This window comes from Peromyscus maniculatus, chromosome 22, assembly GCF_049852395.1.
Source record: "Peromyscus maniculatus bairdii isolate BWxNUB_F1_BW_parent chromosome 22, HU_Pman_BW_mat_3.1, whole genome shotgun sequence".
NCBI classification, from domain to species: domain Eukaryota; kingdom Metazoa; phylum Chordata; class Mammalia; order Rodentia; family Cricetidae; genus Peromyscus; species Peromyscus maniculatus.
In genome coordinates this window covers 595,129-618,592 of record NC_134873.1, presented here as the reverse complement: position 1 = coordinate 618,592, position 23,464 = coordinate 595,129, and the positions used below count along the sequence as shown (strand labels likewise).

The 23,464-nt window shown below is 41.0% G+C and overlaps 1 protein-coding gene across 1 annotated transcript in view; it reads right to left on the bottom strand.

The window, feature by feature from the left end:
• The window catches only part of LOC143270293 (uncharacterized), a 539,180-nt gene that overhangs the window by 212,329 nt on the left and 303,387 nt on the right, over window positions 1-23,464 (bottom strand). The window contains exons 43-50 of the mRNA XM_076559691.1: window positions 22,083-22,169; window positions 20,223-20,309; window positions 18,363-18,449; window positions 16,505-16,591; window positions 14,645-14,731; window positions 12,785-12,871; window positions 10,925-11,011; window positions 9,030-9,116 (exon numbers count right to left, since the gene is read on the bottom strand). Of these exons, the coding sequence (XP_076415806.1) occupies window positions 9,030-9,116; window positions 10,925-11,011; window positions 12,785-12,871; window positions 14,645-14,731; window positions 16,505-16,591; window positions 18,363-18,449; window positions 20,223-20,309; window positions 22,083-22,169 (696 nt within the window). The remainder of the gene's footprint in view (window positions 1-9,029; window positions 9,117-10,924; window positions 11,012-12,784; window positions 12,872-14,644; window positions 14,732-16,504; window positions 16,592-18,362; window positions 18,450-20,222; window positions 20,310-22,082; window positions 22,170-23,464) is intronic.

The following is a 23,464-nucleotide window of genomic DNA, read 5'->3' as shown; positions in this document are numbered from 1 at the left end:
GCTCTTAGTCCAGTCTTTTATTCTTCCATATCTTCTCCTTGGTCTTCCTGTGCCCTGGGAGTCCCAGTATATATACACTTACAGGCAGTAATCTTTTGGCACTGCAAAGCCAGGCTTCCAGGGTCAAATGGAGGGGTGATAAGAATCACATAGAGGGGCAGTAATTGTTAATAATCATTTGCAACCCAAAAAGAAAGTGACTAATGGGGAACTTAATTAACTAAGGGCTTAATTCAGGTAATGTCTAAGAAGAGGGATTTAATGTGCTCAATTATAATCTTAAACATGATTGGTAGAAAATATAAAGAATCTATAAGTTGCTAGGTCAATGGGAGAAAATAAAACTGTCTTCTTTTTTCCTGTAGCTCCTATCTGTCCAAGCTATCTGCTGTTTTATTTTTTTTCTGCAGGGCGGGGGAAAGTATGCTTGGTTGCTAGGCAACCTGTGATTCCTCTGGTGATAGTTAAAGGGAGATCTGGAATTAGAAGTAAGTTTTGGGAAAGGAGGAAGTTAAGCTTAATTGGCACATCTGCCAGGCCTTCACATATGGGTAGTCTGGATGCTTAAGTCTGTTCTTAGAGAGTACAGAGGTATCTCTGATAAGGTACTTTCCTCCATCTGTGGATGGACCTGGCCAGATGTTGCCAGTGATGATAATTACAGACAGGCTTAAACTGGGGTTCTGGCTGTGCATAGCTGTCAGTGCATGAGGTTATCTAAATATTCCTTTAGGAGAGGGGAAATGGTGTGCAATAAATGATGGAAAAGCTACAATAGCACAAAAGAAACTCATAGCAGGAAAAGGCTGATAAGCAAAAGCCAAATATTACCATGGCTCCTTGAGCCTCTCGAAGGCCCTTGGCTTCTTCCATGTATTAGCTTTGTCATCATCAGCTGAAATCCTCCTTTGTATATTTTTGCAGCTTGTAGCATCAAATTAAAGGAAAAGGAAATGCAGGTAAGCAACCACACATGAACTCTATGGATGTTAAGGACAATATGGCATTTTGGTGGTGTTTACTTGTGTTTGAGCAGTTTGAGTATGTAAACCTCAACAAGGCTGATTTGTGACTTGCAAAATCCACTAAAATTCATTGATGCCTGTTATGTCCAAAGAAAACTGCAATTCCCAAAACTCCAAGGGCAGGCTCAGATATCCGGAAATGGGCTCAACCTGGACTTTAGGAGGATTTCTGGAAGGTAGATAGAAGTCAACATTCCTCAAAAACTTGTGAATCTCTACCCAAAGGTGTCATTTCCCTTATGACTGGCAGTAGAGAAAATGGCTGCCTGTGGTGCATATTACCATAATGAGGCCCATGCTAGCCTCCAGGCTGCTTCAGGGTCACAAGTACTTGTTATGCATTTCAAAGTCTATGCTAGTGTCCTAGGTCCTCTCCCCTCCTCCCCTACCCTAAACTCCCTCTAGTTCAGAAGCATCCCTTCTCACACCTTCTCAGTCTCTTTATAAATCTCTCTCTTTGTGTCTCTCTCTCCTCCTGTCTCCATGTTCCTCTCCCTCTCTCTGTCTCCTCCTCTGTCTCATTCTCTCTCTCTCTCTGCCTCTCTGGCTGTTTCTGCTTCTATCATTAGCCAGGTCCAGTTGGCTGACTATGTTCAGCCAACATCTCCTTCTGCTTTGAACATTCCAGATCACTCTATCTGTTCAAACTCTGGTATCTATAATAAAAATCCTTCCCCTTAAACATATCACTGAGTGGTCAGGTGATCAGTTTGTACAATACCAAGAAACAACTTAAAATATTTGCATAATGCATTTTAATGGGAAAATATTTCAAACATATACAGAATTCAATATATACTATGTCTTCTGCCAGAAAATAGTTAACCACGTCTATTTTTTATAAAATCTTCCTGACAGATTGTCATTTGTTGTGTTCTTTCAGAGAATTATCAGCTTCGGTAGCAACTAAAAAGAAAAGAAAGAACTATCAGTTGCATCATCAAGAACATCACTGGTGACATACATCTCAGGATCAGGAGTAGCAGTGGCATCATCAGTAGAATCTTATGGAGTGACATTAGTATCATTGTGTTTGAAAAGGTGTGAGAATGTGGAGCCTCATTTTGTTGGTTCTATTCTCAGATGTTGCTTCTTCTGAAATATTTGTTTCTAAGAAGATGCTATACTCATAAGTCACAATGTATGCACACAGAAAAATAGAAACTAATATTTAACAGTTATATATCTCTGCTTAGCCATTCAGAAAAACACAAGGTTCACATTAGGAGTGAAAGAAATTCCCTTGTTCCAGAATAGGAGACAACTGTGAACCTACCAGCTTTACTTGGGCACTTTCGTTGGACTAAACTGTTATTTTTATGTGATATATTTTTAATATTATTGGGAAAAAAAGAATCAAATTTTTTCTGGTGCTAGGAAATGCCCAAAAGTTCTATATAAAGCATGAAATTTATTAATCTTACATACTAGTGCCCAAAAAATTAGATTTCTACTACAAAAATCTTCATCTATTTTAAACCATTTCTGTGGTCTCACCTTGTCCAACGTTTTGGTTCCTGTAATCTCTCAAATTACTTCGTCTGCGGAATATTATATTGCTTATGTATCTTATCATCATCATAATCGAAACCAGGAACCACATTGCTGGAGTTATAAGGAGTAGCAGCATGTCTTCTGCCAGAGGAGGAATAGATTTAATAGAGGTGTTCATTGTATAGCTGGTGTGGTCAGCTGTATTTACAGAACCAAAAATTTTGTTGCTACCCTGTGTAGGTTCTGGAGTGTCACATGGCACATGAACAAGAGAAGATTCCCGATCAGTAGTGAATCTACTACACTTGTGTTCTGCTCTAAGACACGCTTCAAGAACTGGGTCAGTGTTTGAAAAGGGTCCATGGTGTCATTAGTGTGGTGACCAAGAGCAGGCTCAGGGTCAGTATATGGTCTCCCCCTTGCATGCCCAGTGCAAATACCTAAATAATTGTGGGATCCAGAACAGTGTCCTGGGCTGAATGCGCACCTTTTTTATTATCAACCGGGTCAACTCCTTCTCCATCCCATGTAGGTGGTAAATGGGCCAAATTGTGCCGAACGGTAATATGGGGATCACAAGGTGCCTTCTTTTCAACCTTTAAGGAAAATGTGAGACGTTAGTTTTCATTAACATTTTCACTGATTTTATTCATTTTAAGACTTATCTGTTATGTCAGGGTCTTGATTTATAGCCCCCAAATGTCTCTTTTCTCAGTCTAATTTTATCACAACAGCCATTGATATTCAGTACTTTCTGCTTCCTTTCTGTTTGAGTAAAAGGCCCAGAGTTTTGAGAAATTTAAAAGGGGACCTGCTCAGCTTTATGCCTTCTTTCCTTCTTTTCTTTACTACCTGACACTGTCATTCTCTGTATAATGGGAAGTTGTAAAAGGAAAAGGACAAAATGTGTCCTTTCCTGTCTGTATGACTGGGATTTTGCATTCTGGCCAGATTAAGAAAATGTGACAATGAGGAGCTTTTGGAACAAAAGGAACCTCTCTCCTCTGCACTGCATTAATGCTTTCCCCACAACCTTTCACAATTGCCATTAGGTTCCTTGGATAGTAGAACAGTGAGGGTGATTTTGATATGCATGAGCAGAGGGGAGCTGTGGAGCTGCAAGTTAGGATTCTGGGAGATGCCTTCCAAGTTCTTACTACTTAACTATGACTATTGTCATACATGGAGGATAGCTATAATGGCCTGCCCCAGCACCTCTCTGGAGACTTGAGTGAGAACAGCCCCCATGGGCTCATATATTTGAATGCTTGGCCACCAGTTGGTGGAACTATCTGGGGGAGGATTAGGAGGTGTGGCCTTTTCAGAGGAGTTGTGTCATTATTGGTTCACCTTGAGGTTTCAGAAGACTTGTGCTATTTTCAGAGAGCTCTCTGTTTCTTGTGTGAGTCAGTGTAGCTCTAAGCTGCTGCTTCAGCGCCATGCCTGCCTGCCTGAATTATGATGGTGATGGAAGTGTATGCATCCCATTGGAACCATAAAACCCACTCCAAACAAACCCTTCCTTCTAGAAGTTGTCTTGGGCATGGCAATAGAAAGTAATAGAACTAACATCTAAATACAGTACGAGTGACATGAACAAAGCCTGAAGGATATATTGGAGTCACTGAAGGGGTGTTACCCAGAGTAATATGGCAAAAACAGATGAAGTAATTCTATAATGTTGGCTTAGATAGCATACAAAGAAGACCAGATTATTTAATAAGGTACATATATGAAATATGAGTTTTGAAAATGTATTTGATGATGCTTGGAAGATGAAAAATCTCACTTAATTTTATTCCAAAACAAATAATGACTCCAGGTCTTTCTCATTCAAGACATGTCAGTGACATGCCTAACTTAGCAGTCTCATTGTTTATACTAAGGACATATTGATCTTTGCTTATGAACAGGTGCATAAGAAACATATTGATTCTGGGGTCTGGAAAGATGACTCAGCAGGGTTTACCACTTTTTGCTGGACCAGAGGCTCTGGCTTTGATTCACAGAACCAACATCTTGACTGAGAACCTTCTGGAACTGCAGTGCCAGGGGATCCAAAGTGCCCCTGGATGTCAGTGGGCAGACCACAAACAGAGTGCACAGAAAGAATGCATTCAAAACATTTCCACCCCTAAAATAAATCCACTGAAGTCATACAAGAGTGTTTGGTAGGTTCCTGTTGACATTATCTACTGCATGATTCTCTAACGTTTACTCTCTTTATTTGTGTGTGGTTTCTTTTCTGATTCAAAGAGCTCCCTTTCTGATTTTTGTCTCCAGAGTCTAATTTACTATCACATACCCATGAAAAGAGTGGTTCTCAACAGGTGGTTAGTGACCCATTTGGAAAACCTAAGACTGTCTTTCACAGGGTTCACCTAACACCTTCTGAAAACATAGATATAGACATGATAATTCATAAGACGTGAAAAATGACAGTTATTAAATAGCAAGGGAAAAAATTTTCCTGTGAAGGATCACCACATCATGAGATAGGTCATCAGATGGACACAGCCCTAGGAAGGTTGAGAACTAGTGCCTTACAGGGTGATTAGATTGTGGGCTCCCAGAAGGGAGGATATGAAGGAGGAGAAGAAATGGGCCAGGCTGGCTTCCTCTTCTCTGACACTCTTTGAAATACTGCAGACATAGGAACACAGAGACATCGTTCCTCTCACAAACAAATATATTACATGTCAAATTAGTGAGAATTAAAGGTAAATATATTTCTTTTTCTTTGTAGCTATCAGTTATTACCTCATCTAGCGGAGACAGTTCAAGGTCCCCCAAGATGGTATTGACACTGGAGGACCTTATTCCAGAGCCAATATGTTCCTCGCTCTTCTGCAAAGGAAAGGTAGAGGATGAACCTTCTCAGTTAAGGAAATTAAGTCTTTTGTTTGGTGTGAAAGTGAAGTCTGTGTGAGACCAAAAACTGTTATTTGCTTCATTTTCAAATGAAGCCGTCTTCTGACACAAAAGAGGCTTGCTGGGTACCTTTAAATTATGAATATCAAAATTCAAAACAGAACAGGAGAAAAGTGTTTCACTCTCTTTTGCTCAGTTTCATTGAGGTCGCCTGAGTTCTGGCATGTGATAGGTGGATCTGAGTTTCATTGCTGGAAGTAAAATGGGAACCATGTCTAATGATCTTTAACGGAGTATTTTCCACACATGGTTGGTAGTCAAGCAGTTTGCGGTAATTGTGTTTTCTGGAATGGATCCCGTGTAATAATGCCTGCATGCAGAGTGATATGATGGCATTGGTGTGCTAGTGTATTGTATCAATTTCTTTTGTATTTTGTGGAGTGTGTGTGTGTGTGTGAGTGTGTGTGTGTGTGTGTGTGTATTAATGCTGATATATTTACATTCAAAGCATATATATTAAGGCCACCAAATGGCTAATGTCATAAAGGCACTTGCCAGCATGTCTGACACTTCCAATTGAACCCTGAGATTGAAATGGTGAGAGGATAGAAACAACTCCTAAAAATTATCCTTGCACCTGCACACTTCTGCTGTGGCAAACAGTTTCTTGCCTTTTCCCATTCACCAAATAAATTGAGAACAGGTTATCCTTGAACTCAAATAGACCAGTGTCCTCTGCATTATGAGTACACAGATTAGAGGAGTGTACCAACAAGACCACCTCCTATTCATGTTCTTCCTGCCTATAAGTTCTCTGCATTTCAATGTTTCATACCAGCAGGCTGATGAGGCCTAGGGTATAAAATTTTGGCAACCACCCTGAAAGCTGACTCATCGTTTATACAAAGGACATATTGGTCTTTGCTTATGAACAGGTGCATAAGAAACATATTGATTCTGGGGTCTGGAAAGATGACTCAGCAGGGTTTACCACTTTTTGCTGGGGCAGAGGCTCTGGCTTTGATTCACAGAACCAACATCTTGGCTGAGAACCTTCTGGAACTGCAGTGCCAGGGGATCCAAAGCGCCCCTGGATGTCAGTGGGCAGACCACAAACAGAGTGCACAGAAAGAATGCATTCAACATTTCCACCCCTAAAATAAATCCACTGAAGTCATACAAGAGTGTTTGGTAGGTTCCTGTTGACATTATCTACTGCATGATTCTCTAACGTTTACTCTCTTTATTTGTGTGTGGTTTCTTTTCTGATTCAAAGAGCTCCCTTTCTGATTTTTGTCTCCGTAGTCTCATTTACTACCACATACCCATGAAATTAGTCGTTCTCAACAGGCTGTTAGTGACCCATTTGGAAAACCTAAGACTGTCTTTCACGGGGTTCACCTAACACCTTCTGAAAACATAGATATAGACATGATAATTCATAAGACGTGAAAAATGACAGTTATCAAATAGCAAGGGAAAAAATTTCCTGTGCAGGTTCACCACAACATGAGATAGGTCATCTGATGGCCACACCCTTAGGAAGGTTGAGAACTAGTGCCTTACAGGGTGATTAGATTGTGGGCTCCCAGAAGGGAGGATATGAAGGAAGTGAAGAAATGGGCCAGGCTGGCTTCCTCTTCTCTGACACTATTTGAAATACTGCAGACATAGGAACACAGAGACATCGTTCCTTACACAAACAAATATATTACATGTCAAATTAGTGGGAATTAAAGGTAAATATATTTCTTTTTCTTTGCAGCTATCAGTTATTACCTCATCTAGCGGAGACAGTTCCGGGTCCCCCAAGATGGTCTCGACGCTGGAGGATCTTATTGCACAGCCAATATGTTCCTCGCTCTTCTGCAAAGGAAAGGTAGAGGATGAACCTTCTCAGTTAAGGAAATCAATTCTTTTGTTTGGTCTGTATGTGAAGTGTGTGTGAGACCCAAAACCGTTATTTGCTTCGTTTTCAAATGAAGCCGTCTTCTGACACAAAAGAGGCTGTGCTGGGTTCCTTTTAATTATATACACCAAAATTCAAAACAGAACAGGGGAAAAGTGTTTCACTCTCTTTTGCTCAGTTTCTTTGAGGTCCCCGGAGTTCTGGCATGTGATAGGTGGATCTGAGTTTCATTGCTGGAAGTAAAATGCGAAAAATGTCTAATGATCTTTCACCGTGTATTTTCAACACATCGTTCGTAGTCAAGCAATTTGCTGGTAATTGTGTTTTCTGGGATGGATCCCGGGTCATTATGCCTGCATGCAGAGTGATCTGCTGGCATTGGTGTGCTAGTGTATTGTATCAATTTCTTTTGTATTTTGTGGAGTGTGTATTAATGCTGATATATTTACATTCAAAGCATATATATTAAGGCCACCAAATGGCTAATGTCATAAAGGCACTTGCCAGCATGACTGACACTTCCAATTGAACCCTGAGATTGAAATGGTGAGAGGATAGAAACAACTCCTAAAAATTATCCTTGCACCTGCACACTTCTGCTGTGGCAAACAGTTTCTTGCCTTTTCCCATTCACCAAATAAATTGAGAACAGGTAATCCTTGAACTCAAAGAGACCAGTGTCCTCTGCATTATGAGTGCACAGATTAGAGGAGTGTACCAACAAGACCACCTCCTATTCATGTTCTTCCTGCCTATAAGTTCTCTGCATTTCAATGTTTCATACCAGCAGGCTGATGAGGCCTAGGGTATAAAATTTTGGCAACCACCCTGAAAGCTGACTCATCGTTTATACAAAGGACATATTGGTGTTTGCTTATGAACAGGTTCATAAGAAACATATTGATTCTGGGGTCTGGAAAGATGACTCAGCAGGGTTTACCACTTTTTGCTGGGGCAGAGGCTCTGGCTTTGATTCACAGAACCAACATCTTGGCTGAGAACCTTCTGGAACTGCAGTGGCAGGGGATCCAAAGCGCCCCTGGATGTCAGTGGGCAGACCACAAACAGAGTGCACAGAAAGAATGCATTCAAAACATTTCCACCCCTAAAATAAATCCACTGAAGTCATACAAGAGTGTTTGGTAGGTTCCTGTTGACATTATCTACTGCATGATTCTCTAACATATACTCTCTTTATTTGTGTGTGGTTTCTTTTCTGATTCAAAGAGCTCCCTTTCTGTTTTTTGTCTCCATAGTCTAATTTACTATCACATACCCATGAAAATAGTGGTTCTCAACAGGTGGTTAGTGACCCATTTGGAAAACCTAAGACTGTCTTTCACGGGGTTCACCTAACACCTTCTGAAAACATAGATATAGACATGATAATTCATAAGACGTGAAAAATGACAGTTATCAAATAGCAAGGGAAATAATTTCCTGTGCAGGTTCACCACAACATGAGATAGGTCATCAGATGGCCACACCCTTAGGAAAGTTGAGAACTAGTGCCTTACAGGGTGATTAGATTGTGGGCTCCCAGAAGGGAGGATATGAAGGAGGTGAAGAAATGGGCCAGGCTGGCTTCCTCTTCTCTGACACTCTTTGAAATACTGCAGACATAGGAACACAGAGACATCGTTCCTTACACAAACAAATATATTACATGTCAAATTAGTGGGAATTAAAGGTAAATATATTTCTTTTTCTTTGCAGCTATCAGTTATTACCTCATCTAGCGGAGACAGCTCCGGGTCCCCAGAGATGGTCTCAAAGCTGGAGGACCTTATTGCAGAGCCAATATGTTCCTCGCTCTTCTGCAAAGGAAAGGTAGAGGATGAACCTTCTCAGTTAAGGAAATTAAGTCTTTTGTTTGGTGTGTAAGTGAAGTCTGTGTGAGACCAAAAACTGTTATTTGCTTCATTTTCAAATGAAGCCGTCTTCTGACACAAAAGAGGCTTGCTGGGTACCTTTAAATTATGAATATCAAAATTCAAAACAGAACAGGAGAAAAGTGTTTCACTCTCTTTTGCTCAGTTTCATTGAGGTCGCCTGAGTTCTGGCATGTGATAGGTGGATCTGAGTTTCATTGCTGGAAGTAAAATGGGAACCATGTCTAATGATCTTTAACGGAGTATTTTCCACACATGGTTGGTAGTCAAGCAGTTTGCGGTAATTGTGTTTTCTGGAATGGATCCCGTGTAATAATGCCTGCATGCAGAGTGATCTGCTGGCATTGGTGTGCTAGTGTATTGTATCAATTTCTTTTGTATTTTGTGGAGTGTGTGTGTGTGTGAGTGTGTGTGTGTGTGTGTGTGTGTGTGTATTAATGCTGATATATTTACATTCAAAGCATATATATTAAGGCCACCAAATGGCTAATGTCATAAAGGCACTTGCCAGCATGTCTGACACTTCAATTGAACCCTGAGATTGAAATGGTGAGAGGATAGAAACAACTCCTAAAAATTATCCTTGCACCTGCACACTGCTGCTGTGGCAAACAGTTTCTTGCCTTTTCCCATTCACGAAATAAATTGAGAACAGGTTATCCTTGAACTCAAATAGACCAGTGTCCTCTGCATTATGAGTACACAGATTTGAGGAGTGTACCAACAAGACCACCTCCTATTCATGTTCTTCCTGCCTATAAGTTCTCTGCATTTCAATGTTTCATACCAGCAGGCTGATGAGGCCTAGGGTATAAAATTTTGGCAACCACCCTGAAAGCTGACTCATCGTTTATACAAAGGACATATTGGTCTTTGCTTATGAACAGGTGCATGAGAAACATATTGATTCTGGGGTCTGTAAAGATGACTCAGCAGGGTTTACCACTTTTTGCTGGGGCAGAGTCTCTGGCTTTGATTCACAGAACCAACATCTTGGCTGAGAACCTTCTGGAACTGCAGTGCCAGGGGATCCAAAGCGCCCCTGGATGTCAGTGGGCAGACCACAAACAGAGTGCACAGAAAGAATGCATTCAAAACATTTCCACCCCTAAAATAAATCCACTGAAGTCATACAAGAGTGTTTGGTAGGTTCCTGTTGACATTATCTACTGCATGATTCTCTAACGTTTACTCTCTTTATTTGTGTGTGGTTTCTTTTCTGATTCAAAGAGCTCCCTTTCTGATTTTTGTCTCCAGAGTCTAATTTACTATCACATACCCATGAAAATAGTGGTTCTCAACAGGTGGTTAGTGACCCATTTGGAAAACCTAAGACTGTCTTTCACGGGGTTCACCTAACACCTTCTGAAAACATAGATATAGACATGATAATTCATAAGACGTGAAAAATGACAGTTATCAAATAGCAAGGGAAAAAATGTCCTGTGCAGGTTCACCACAACATGAGATAGGTCATCAGATGGCCACACCCTTAGGAAGGTTGAGAACTAGTGCCTTACAGGGTGATTAGATTGTGGGCTCCCAGAAGGGAGGATATGAAGGAGGTGAAGAAATGGGCCAGGCTGGCTTCCTCTTCTCTGACACTCTTTGAAATACTGCAGACATAGGAACACAGAGACATCGTTCCTTACACAAACAAATATATTACATGTCAAATTAGTGGGAATTAAAGGTAAATATATTTCTTTTTCTTTGCAGCTATCAGTTATTACCTCATCTAGCAGAGACAGCTCCGGGTCCCCAGAGATGGTCTCAAAGCTGGAGGACCTTATTGCAGAGCCAATATCTTCCTCGCTCTTCTGCAAAGGAAAGGTAGAGGATGAACCTTCTCAGTTAAGGAAATCAATTCTTTTGTTTGGTCTGTATGTGAAGTGTGTGTGAGAACCAAAACCGTTATTTGCTTTTTTTTCAAATGAAGCCGTCTTCTGACACAAAAGAGGCTGTGCTGGGTTCCTTTAAATTATGAATACCAAAATTCAAAACAGAACAGGAGAAAAGTGTTTCACTCTCTTTTGCTCAGTTTCTTTGAGGTCGCTTTTGTTCTGGCATGTGATAGGTGGATCTGAGTTTCATTGCTGGAAGTAAAATGCGAAAAATGTCTAATGATCTTTTACCGTGTATTTTCAACACATCGTTCGTAGTCAAGCAGTTTGCTGGTAATTGTGTTTTCTGGGATGGATCCCGGGTCATTATGCCTGCATGCAGAGTGATCTGCTGGCATTGGTGTGCTAGTGTATTGTATCAATTTCTTTTGTATTTTGTGGAGTGTGTATTAATGCTGATATATTTACATTCAAAGCATATATATTAAGGCCACCAAATGGCTAATGTCATAAAGGCACTTGCCAGCATGACTGACACTTCCAATTGAACCCTGAGATTGAAATGGTGAGAGGATAGAAACAACTCCTAAAAATTATCCTTGCACCTGCACACTTCTGCTGTGGCAAACAGTTTCTTGCCTTTTCCCATTCACCAAATAAATTGAGAACAGGTTATCCTTGAACTCAAAGAGACCAGTGTCCTCTGCGTTATGAGTGCACAGATTAGAGGAGTGTACCAACAAGACCACCTCCTATTCATGTTCTTCCTGCCTATAAGTTCTCTGCATTTCAATGTTTCATACCAGCAGGCTGATGAGGCCTAGGGTATAAAATTTTGGCAACCACCCTGAAAGCTGACTCATCGTTTATACAAAGGACATATTGGTCTTTGCTTATGAACAGGTGCATAAGAAACATATTGATTCTGGGGTCTGGAAAGATGACTCAGCAGGGTTTACCACTTTTTGCTGGGGCAGAGGCTCTGGCTTTGATTCACAGAACCAACATCTTGGCTGAGAACCTTCTGGAACTGCAGTGGCAGGGGATCCAAAGCGCCCCTGGATGTCAGTGGGCAGACCACAAACAGAGTGCACAGAAAGAATGCATTCAAAACATTTCCACCCCTAAAATAAATCCACTGAAGTCATACAAGAGTGTTTGGTAGGTTCCTGTTGACATTATCTACTGCATGATTCTCTAACGTTTACTCTCTTTATTTGTGTGTGGTTTCTTTTCTGATTCAAAGAGCTCCCTTTCTGATTTTTGTCTCCAGAGTCTAATTTACTATCACATACCCATGAAAATAGTGGTTCTCAACAGGTGGTTAGTGACCCATTTGGAAAACCTAAGACTGTCTTTCACGGGGTTCACCTAACACCTTCTGAAAACATAGATATAGACATGATAATTCATAAGACGTGAAAAATGACAGTTATCAAATAGCAAGGGAAAAAATGTCCTGTGCAGGTTCACCACAACATGAGATAGGTCATCAGATGGCCACACCCTTAGGAAGGTTGAGAACTAGTGCCTTACAGGGTGATTAGATTGTGGGCTCCCAGAAGGGAGGATATGAAGGAGGTGAAGAAATGGGCCAGGCTGGCTTCCTCTTCTCTGACACTCTTTGAAATACTGCAGACATAGGAACACAGAGACATCGTTCCTTACACAAACAAATATATTACATGTCAAATTAGTGGGAATTAAAGGTAAATATATTTCTTTTTCTTTGCAGCTATCAGTTATTACCTCATCTAGCAGAGACAGCTCCGGGTCCCCAGAGATGGTCTCAAAGCTGGAGGACCTTATTGCAGAGCCAATATCTTCCTCGCTCTTCTGCAAAGGAAAGGTAGAGGATGAACCTTCTCAGTTAAGGAAATCAATTCTTTTGTTTGGTCTGTATGTGAAGTGTGTGTGAGAACCAAAACCGTTATTTGCTTTTTTTTCAAATGAAGCCGTCTTCTGACACAAAAGAGGCTGTGCTGGGTTCCTTTAAATTATGAATACCAAAATTCAAAACAGAACAGGAGAAAAGTGTTTCACTCTCTTTTGCTCAGTTTCTTTGAGGTCGCTTTTGTTCTGGCATGTGATAGGTGGATCTGAGTTTCATTGCTGGAAGTAAAATGCGAAAAATGTCTAATGATCTTTTACCGTGTATTTTCAACACATCGTTCGTAGTCAAGCAGTTTGCTGGTAATTGTGTTTTCTGGGATGGATCCCGGGTCATTATGCCTGCATGCAGAGTGATCTGCTGGCATTGGTGTGCTAGTGTATTGTATCAATTTCTTTTGTATTTTGTGGAGTGTGTATTAATGCTGATATATTTACATTCAAAGCATATATATTAAGGCCACCAAATGGCTAATGTCATAAAGGCACTTGCCAGCATGACTGACACTTCCAATTGAACCCTGAGATTGAAATGGTGAGAGGATAGAAACAACTCCTAAAAATTATCCTTGCACCTGCACACTTCTGCTGTGGCAAACAGTTTCTTGCCTTTTCCCATTCACCAAATAAATTGAGAACGGGTTATCCTTGAACTCAAAGAGACCAGTGTCCTCTGCGTTATGAGTGCACAGATTAGAGGAGTGTACCAACAAGACCACCTCCTATTCATGTTCTTCCTGCCTATAAGTTCTCTGCATTTCAATGTTTCATACCAGCAGGCTGATGAGGCCTAGGGTATAAAATTTTGGCAACCACCCTGAAAGCTGACTCATCGTTTATACAAAGGACATATTGGTCTTTGCTTATGAACAGGTGCATAAGAAACATATTGATTCTGGGGTCTGGAAAGATGACTCAGCAGGGTTTACCACTTTTTGCTGGGGCAGAGGCTCTGGCTTTGATTCACAGAACCAACATCTTGGCTGAGAACCTTCTGGAACTGCAGTGCCAGGGGATCCAAAGCGCCCCTGGATGTCAGTGGGCAGACCACAAACAGAGTGCACAGAAAGAATGCATTCAAAACATTTCCACCCCTAAAATAAATCCACTGAAGTCATACAAGAGTGTTTGGTAGGTTCCTGTTGACATTATCTACTGCATGATTCTCTAACGTTTACTCTCTTTATTTGTGTGTGGTTTCTTTTCTGATTCAAAGAGCTCCCTTTCTGATTTTTGTCTCCAGAGTCTAATTTACTATCACATACCCATGAAAATAGTGGTTCTCAACAGGTGGTTAGTGACCCATTTGGAAAACCTAAGACTGTCTTTCACGGGGTTCACCTAACACCTTCTGAAAACATAGATATAGACATGATAATTCATAAGACGTGAAAAATGACAGTTATCAAATAGCAAGGGAAAAAATGTCCTGTGCAGGTTCACCACAACATGAGATAGGTCATCAGATGGCCACACCCTTAGGAAGGTTGAGAACTAGTGCCTTACAGGGTGATTAGATTGTGGGCTCCCAGAAGGGAGGATATGAAGGAGGTGAAGAAATGGGCCAGGCTGGCTTCCTCTTCTCTGACACTCTTTGAAATACTGCAGACATAGGAACACAGAGACATCGTTCCTTACACAAACAAATATATTACATGTCAAATTAGTGGGAATTAAAGGTAAATATATTTCTTTTTCTTTGCAGCTATCAGTTATTACCTCATCTAGCAGAGACAGCTCCGGGTCCCCAGAGATGGTCTCAAAGCTGGAGGACCTTATTGCAGAGCCAATATCTTCCTCGCTCTTCTGCAAAGGAAAGGTAGAGGATGAACCTTCTCAGTTAAGGAAATCAATTCTTTTGTTTGGTCTGTATGTGAAGTGTGTGTGAGAACCAAAACCGTTATTTGCTTTTTTTTCAAATGAAGCCGTCTTCTGACACAAAAGAGGCTGTGCTGGGTTCCTTTAAATTATGAATACCAAAATTCAAAACAGAACAGGAGAAAAGTGTTTCACTCTCTTTTGCTCAGTTTCTTTGAGGTCGCTTTTGTTCTGGCATGTGATAGGTGGATCTGAGTTTCATTGCTGGAAGTAAAATGCGAAAAATGTCTAATGATCTTTTACCGTGTATTTTCAACACATCGTTCGTAGTCAAGCAGTTTGCTGGTAATTGTGTTTTCTGGGATGGATCCCGGGTCATTATGCCTGCATGCAGAGTGATCTGCTGGCATTGGTGTGCTAGTGTATTGTATCAATTTCTTTTGTATTTTGTGGAGTGTGTATTAATGCTGATATATTTACATTCAAAGCATATATATTAAGGCCACCAAATGGCTAATGTCATAAAGGCACTTGCCAGCATGACTGACACTTCCAATTGAACCCTGAGATTGAAATGGTGAGAGGATAGAAACAACTCCTAAAAATTATCCTTGCACCTGCACACTTCTGCTGTGGCAAACAGTTTCTTGCCTTTTCCCATTCACCAAATAAATTGAGAACAGGTTATCCTTGAACTCAAAGAGACCAGTGTCCTCTGACTTATGAGTGCACAGATTAGAGGAGTGTACCAACAAGACCACCTCCTATTCATGTTCTTCCTGCCTATAAGTTCTCTGCATTTCAATGTTTCATACCAGCAGGCTGATGAGGCCTAGGGTATAAAATTTTGGCAACCACCCTGAAAGCTGACTCATCGTTTATACAAAGGACATATTGGTCTTTGCTTATGAACAGGTGCATAAGAAACATATTGATTCTGGGGTCTGGAAAGATGACTCAGCAGGGTTTACCACTTTTTGCTGGGGCAGAGGCTCTGGCTTTGATTCACAGAACCAACATCTTGGCTGAGAACCTTCTGGAACTGCAGTGCCAGGGGATCCAAAGCGCCCCTGGATGTCAGTGGGCAGACCACAAACAGAGTGCACAGAAAGAATGCATTCAAAACATTTCCACCCCTAAAATAAATCCACTGAAGTCATACAAGAGTGTTTGGTAGGTTCCTGTTGACATTATCTACTGCATGATTCTCTAACGTTTACTCTCTTTATTTGTGTGTGGTTTCTTTTCTGATTCAAAGAGCTCCCTTTCTGATTTTTGTCTCCAGAGTCTAATTTACTATCACATACCCATGAAAATAGTGGTTCTCAACAGGTGGTTAGTGACCCATTTGGAAAACCTAAGACTGTCTTTCACGGGGTTCACCTAACACCTTCTGAAAACATAGATATAGACATGATAATTCATAAGACGTGAAAAATGACAGTTATCAAATAGCAAGGGAAAAAATGTCCTGTGCAGGTTCACCACAACATGAGATAGGTCATCAGATGGCCACACCCTTAGGAAGGTTGAGAACTAGTGCCTTACAGGGTGATTAGATTGTGGGCTCCCAGAAGGGAGGATATGAAGGAGGTGAAGAAATGGGCCAGGCTGGCTTCCTCTTCTCTGACACTCTTTGAAATACTGCAGACATAGGAACACAGAGACATCATTCCTTACACAAACAAATATATTACATGTCAAATTAGTGGGAATTAAAGGTAAATATATTTCTTTTTCTTTGCAGCTATCAGTTATTACCTCATCTAGCAGAGACAGCTCCGGGTCCCGAGAGATGGTCTCAAAGCTGGAGGACCTTATTGCAGAGCCAATATCTTCCTCGCTCTTCTGCAAAGGAAAGGTAGAGGATGAACCTTCTCAGTTAAGGAAATCAATTCTTTTGTTTGGTCTGTATGTGAAGTGTGTGTGAGAACCAAAACCGTTATTTGCTTTTTTTTCAAATGAAGCCGTCTTCTGACACAAAAGAGGCTGTGCTGGGTTCCTTTAAATTATGAATACCAAAATTCAAAACAGAACAGAAGAAAAGTGTTTCACTCTCTTTTGCTCAGTTTCTTTGAGGTCGCTTTTGTTCTGGCATGTGATAGGTGGATCTGAGTTTCATTGCTGGAAGTAAAATGCGAAAAATGTCTAATGATCTTTTACCGTGTATTTTCAACACATCGTTCGTAGTCAAGCAATTTGCTGGTAATTGTGTTTTCTGGGATGGATCCCGGGTCATTATGCCTGCATGCAGAGTGATCTGCTGGCATTGGTGTGCTAGTGTATTGTATCAATTTCTTTTGTATTTTGTGGAGTGTGTATTAATGCTGATATATTTACATTCAAAGCATATATATTAAGGCCACCAAATGGCTAATGTCATAAAGGCACTTGCCAGCATGACTGACACTTCCAATTGAACCCTGAGATTGAAATGGTGAGAGGATAGAAACAACTCCTAAAAATTATCCTTGCACCTGCACACTTCTGCTGTGGCAAACAGTTTCTTGCCTTTTCCCATTCAACAAATAAATTGAGAACAGGTTATCCTTGAACTCAAAGAGACCAGTGTCCTCGGCGTAATGAGTGCACAGACTAGAGGAGTGTACCAACAAGACCACCTCCTATTCATGTTCTTCCTGCATATAAGTTCTCTGCATTTCAATGTTTCATACCAGCAGGCTGATGAGGCCTAGGGTATAAAATTTTGGCAACCACCCTGAAAGCTGACTCATCGTTTATACAAAGGACATATTGGTCTTTGCTTATGAACAGGTGCATAAGAAACATATTGATTCTGGGGTCTGGAAAGATGACTCAGCAGGGTTTACCACTTTTTGCTGGGGCAGAGGCTCTGGCTTTGATTCACAGAACCAACATCTTGGCTGAGAACCTTCTGGAACTGCAGTGCCAGGGGATCCAAAGCGCCCCTGGATGTCAGTGGGCAGACCACAAACAGAGTGCACAGAAAGAATGCATTCAAAACATTTCCACCCCTAAAATAAATCCACTGAAGTCATACAAGAGTGTTTGGTAGGTTCCTGTTGACATTATCTACTGCATGATTCTCTTACGTTTACTCTCTTTATTTGTGTGTGGTTTCTTTTCTGATTCAAAGAGCTCCCTTTCTGATTTTTGTCTCCAGAGTCTAATTTACTATCACACCCATGAAAATAGTGGTTCTCAACAGGTGGTTAGTGACCCATTTGGAAAACCTAAGACTGTCTTTCACGGGGTTCACCTAACACCTTCTGAAAACATAGATATAGACATGATAATTCATAAGACGTGAAAAATGACAGTTATCAAATAGCAAGGGAAAAAATGTCCTGTGCAGGTTCACCACAACATGAGATAGGTCATCAGATGGCCACACCCTTAGGAAGGTTGAGAACTAGTGCCTTACAGGGTGATTAGATTGTGGGCTCCCAGAAGGGAGGATATGAAGGAGGTGAAGAAATGGGCCAGGCTGGCTTCCTCTTCTCTGACACTATTTGAAATACTGCAGACATAGGAACACAGAGACATCGTTCCTTACACAAACAAATATATTACATGTCAAATTAGTGGGAATTAAAGGTAAATATATTTCTTTTTCTTTGCAGCTATCAGTTATTACCTCATCTAGCAGAGACAGCTCCGGGTCCCCAGAGATGGTCTCAAAGCTGGAGGACCTTATTGCAGAGCCAATATCTTCCTCGCTCTTCTGCAAAGGAAAGGTAGAGGATGAACCTTCTCAGTTAAGGAAATCAATTCTTTTGTTTGGTCTGTATGTGAAGTGTGTGTGAGAACCAAAACCGTTATTTGCTTTTTTTTCAAATGAAGCCGTCTTCTGACACAAAAGAGGCTGTGCTGGGTTCCTTTAAATTATGAATACCAAAATTCAAAACAGAACAGGAGAAAAGTGTTTCACTCTCTTTTGCTCAGTTTCTTTGAGGTCGCTTTTGTTCTGGCATGTGATAGGTGGATCTGAGTTTCATTGCTGGAAGTAAAATGCGAAAAATGTCTAATGATCTTTTACCGTGTATTTTCAACACATCGTTCGTAGTCAAGCAATTTGCTGGTAATTGTGTTTTCTGGGATGGATCCCGGGTCATTATGCCTGCATGCAGAGTGATCTGCTGGCATTGGTGTGCTAGTGTATTGTATCAATTTCTTTTGTATTTTGTGGAGTGTGTATTAATGCTGATATATTTACATTCAAAGCATATATATTAAGGCCACCAAATGGCTAATGTCATAAAGGCACTTGCCAGCATGACTGACACTTCCAATTGAACCCTGAGATTGAAAGGGTGAGAGGATAGAAACAACTCCTAAAAATTATCCTTGCACCTGCACACTTCTGCTGTGGCAAACAGTTTCTTGCCTTTTCCCATTCACCAAATAAATTGAGAACAGGTTATCCTTGAACTCAAAGAGACCAGTGTCCTCTGACTTATGAGTGCACAGATTAGAGGAGTGTACCAACAAGACCACCTCCTATTCATGTTCTTCCTGCCTATAAGTTCTCTGCATTTCAATGTTTCATACCAGCAGGCTGATGAGGCCTAGGGTATAAAATTTTGGCAACCACCCTGAAAGCTGACTCATCGTTTATACAAAGGACATATTGGTCTTTGCTTATGAACAGGTGCATAAGAAACATATTGATTCTGGGGTCTGGAAAGATGACTCAGCAGGGTTTACCACTTTTTGCTGGGGCAGAGGCTCTGGCTTTGATTCACAGAACCAACATCTTGGCTGAGAACCTTCTGGAACTGCAGTGCCAGGGGATCCAAAGCGCCCCTGGATGTCAGTGGGCAGACCACAAACAGAGTGCACAGAAAGAATGCATTCAAAACATTTCCACCCCTAAAATAAATCCACTGAAGTCATACAAGAGTGTTTGGTAGGTTCCTGTTGACATTATCTACTGCATGATTCTCTAACGTTTACTCTCTTTATTTGTGTGTGGTTTCTTTTCTGATTCAAAGAGCTCCCTTTCTGATTTTTGTCTCCAGAGTCTAATTTACTATCACATACCCATGAAAATAGTGGTTCTCAACAGGCGGTTAGTGACCCATTTGGAAAACCTAAGACTGTCTTTCACGGGGTTCACCTAACACCTTCTGAAAACATAGATATAGACATGATAATTCATAAGACGTGAAAAATGACAGTTATCAAATAGCAAGGGAAAAAATGTCCTGTGCAGGTTCACCACAACATGAGATAGGTCATCAGATGGCCACACCCTTAGGAAGGTTGAGAACTAGTGCCTTACAGGGTGATTAGATTGTGGGCTCCCAGAAGGGAGGATATGAAGGAGGTGAAGAAATGGGCCAGGCTGGCTTCCTCTTCTCTGACACTATTTGAAATACTGCAGACATAGGAACACAGAGACATCGTTCCTTACACAAACAAATATATTACATGTCAATTTAGTGGGAATTAAAGGTAAATATATTTCTTTTTCTTTGCAGCTATCAGTTATTACCTCATCTAGCAGAGACAGCTCCGGGTCCCCAGAGATGGTCTCAAAGCTGGAGGACCTTATTGCAGAGCCAATATCTTCCTCGCTCTTCTGCAAAGGAAAGGTAGAGGATGAACCTTCTCAGTTAAGGAAATCAATTCTTTTGTTTGGTCTGTATGTGAAGTGTGTGTGAGAACCAAAACCGTTATTTGCTTTTTTTTCAAATGAAGCCGTCTTCTGACACAAAAGAGGCTGTGCTGGGTTCCTTTAAATTATGAATACCAAAATTCAAAACAGAACAGGAGAAAAGTGTTTCACTCTCTTTTGCTCAGTTTCTTTGAGGTCGCTTTTGTTCTGGCATGTGATAGGTGGATCTGAGTTTCATTGCTGGAAGTAAAATGCGAAAAATGTCTAATGATCTTTTACCGTGTATTTTCAACACATCGTTCGTAGTCAAGCAATTTGCTGGTAATTGTGTTTTCTGGGATGGATCCCGGGTCATTATGCCTGCATGCAGAGTGATCTGCTGGCATTGGTGTGCTAGTGTATTGTATCAATTTCTTTTGTATTTTGTGGAGTGTGTATTAATGCTGATATATTTACATTCAAAGCATATATATTAAGGCCACCAAATGGCTAATGTCATAAAGGCACTTGCCAGCATGACTGACACTTCCAATTGAACCCTGAGATTGAAATGGTGAGAGGATAGAAACAACTCCTAAAAATTATCCTTGCACCTGCACACTTCTGCTGTGGCAAACAGTTTCTTGCCTTTTCCCATTCACCAAATAAATTGAGAACAGGTTATCCTTGAACTCAAAGAGACCAGTGTCCTCTGACTTATGAGTGCACAGATTAGAGGAGTGTACCAACAAGACCACCTCCTATTCATGTTCTTCCTGCCTATAAGTTCTCTGCATTTCAATGTTTCATACCAGCAGGCTGATGAGGCCTAGGGTATAAAATTTTGGCAACCACCCTGAAAGCTGACTCATCGTTTATACAAAGGACATATTGGTCTTTGCTTATGAACAGGTGCATAAGAAACATATTGATTCTGGGGTCTGGAAAGATGACTCAGCAGGGTTTACCACTTTTTGCTGGGGCAGAGGCTCTGGCTTTGATTCACAGAACCAACATCTTGGCTGAGAACCTTCTGGAACTGCAGTGCCAGGGGATCCAAAGCGCCCCTGGATGTCAGTGGGCAGACCACAAACAGAGTGCACAGAAAGAATGCATTCAAAACATTTCCACCCCTAAAATAAATCCACTGAAGTCATACAAGAGTGTTTGGTAGGTTCCTGTTGACATTATCTACTGCATGATTCTCTAACGTTTACTCTCTTTATTTGTGTGTGGTTTCTTTTCTGATTCAAAGAGCTCCCTTTCTGATTTTTGTCTCCATAGTCTAATTTACTATCACATACCCATGAAAATAGTGGTTCTCAACAGGCGGTTAGTGACCCATTTGGAAAACCTAAGACTGTCTTTCACGGGGTTCACCTAACACCTTCTGAAAACATAGATATAGACATGATAATTCATAAGACGTGAAAAATGACAGTTATCAAATAGCAAGGGAAAAAATGTCCTGTGCAGGTTCACCACAACATGAGATAGGTCATCAGATGGCCACACCCTTAGGAAGGTTGAGAACTAGTGCCTTACAGGGTGATTAGATTGTGGGCTCCCAGAAGGGAGGATATGAAGGAGGTGAAGAAATGGGCCAGGCTGGCTTCCTCTTCTCTGACACTCTTTGAAATACTGCAGACATGGGAACACAGAGACATCGTTCCTTACACAAACAAATATATTACATGTCAAATTAGTGGGAATTAAAGGTAAATATATTTCTTTTTCTTTGCAGCTATCAGTTATTACCTCATCTAGCAGAGACAGCTCCGGGTCCCCAGAGATGGTCTCAAAGCTGGAGGACCTTATTGCAGAGCCAATATCTTCCTCGCTCTTCTGCAAAGGAAAGGTAGAGGATGAACCTTCTCAGTTAAGGAAATCAATTCTTTTGTTTGGTCTGTATGTGAAGTGTGTGTGAGAACCAAAACCGTTATTTGCTTTTTTTTCAAATGAAGCCGTCTTCTGACACAAAAGAGGCTGTGCTGGGTTCCTTTAAATTATGAATACCAAAATTCAAAACAGAACAGGAGAAAAGTGTTTCACTCTCTTTTGCTCAGTTTCTTTGAGGTCGCTTTTGTTCTGGCATGTGATAGGTGGATCTGAGTTTCATTGCTGGAAGTAAAATGCGAAAAATGTCTAATGATCTTTTACCGTGTATTTTCAACACATCGTTCGTAGTCAAGCAATTTGCTGGTAATTGTGTTTTCTGGGATGGATCCCGGGTCATTATGCCTGCATGCAGAGTGATCTGCTGGCATTGGTGTGCTAGTGTATTGTATCAATTTCTTTTGTATTTTGTGGAGTGTGTATTAATGCTGATATATTTACATTCAAAGCATATATATTAAGGCCACCAAATGGCTAATGTCATAAAGGCACTTGCCAGCATGACTGACACTTCCAATTGAACCCTGAGATTGAAATGGTGAGAGGATAGAAACAACTCCTAAAAATTATCCTTGCACCTGCACACTTCTGCTGTGGCAAACAGTTTCTTGCCTTTTCCCATTCACCAAATAAATTGAGAACAGGTTATCCTTGAACTCAAAGAGACCAGTGTCCTCTGACTTATGAGTGCACAGATTAGAGGAGTGTACCAACAAGACCACCTCCTATTCATGTTCTTCCTGCCTATAAGTTCTCTGCATTTCAATGTTTCATACCAGCAGGCTGATGAGGCCTAGGGTATAAAATTTTGGCAACCACCCTGAAAGCTGACTCATCGTTTATACAAAGGACATATTGGTCTTTGCTTATGAACAGGTGCATAAGAAACATATTGATTCTGGGGTCTGGAAAGATGACTCAGCAGGGTTTACCACTTTTTGCTGGGGCAGAGGCTCTGGCTTTGATTCACAGAACCAACATCTTGGCTGAGAACCTTCTGGAACTGCAGTGCCAGGGGATCCAAAGCGCCCCTGGATGTCAGTGGGCAGACCACAAACAGAGTGCACAGAAAGAATGCATTCAAAACATTTCCACCCCTAAAATAAATCCACTGAAGTCATACAAGAGTGTTTGGTAGGTTCCTGTTGACATTATCTACTGCATGATTCTCTAACGTTTACTCTCTTTATTTGTGTGTGGTTTCTTTTCTGATTCAAAGAGCTCCCTTTCTGATTTTTGTCTCC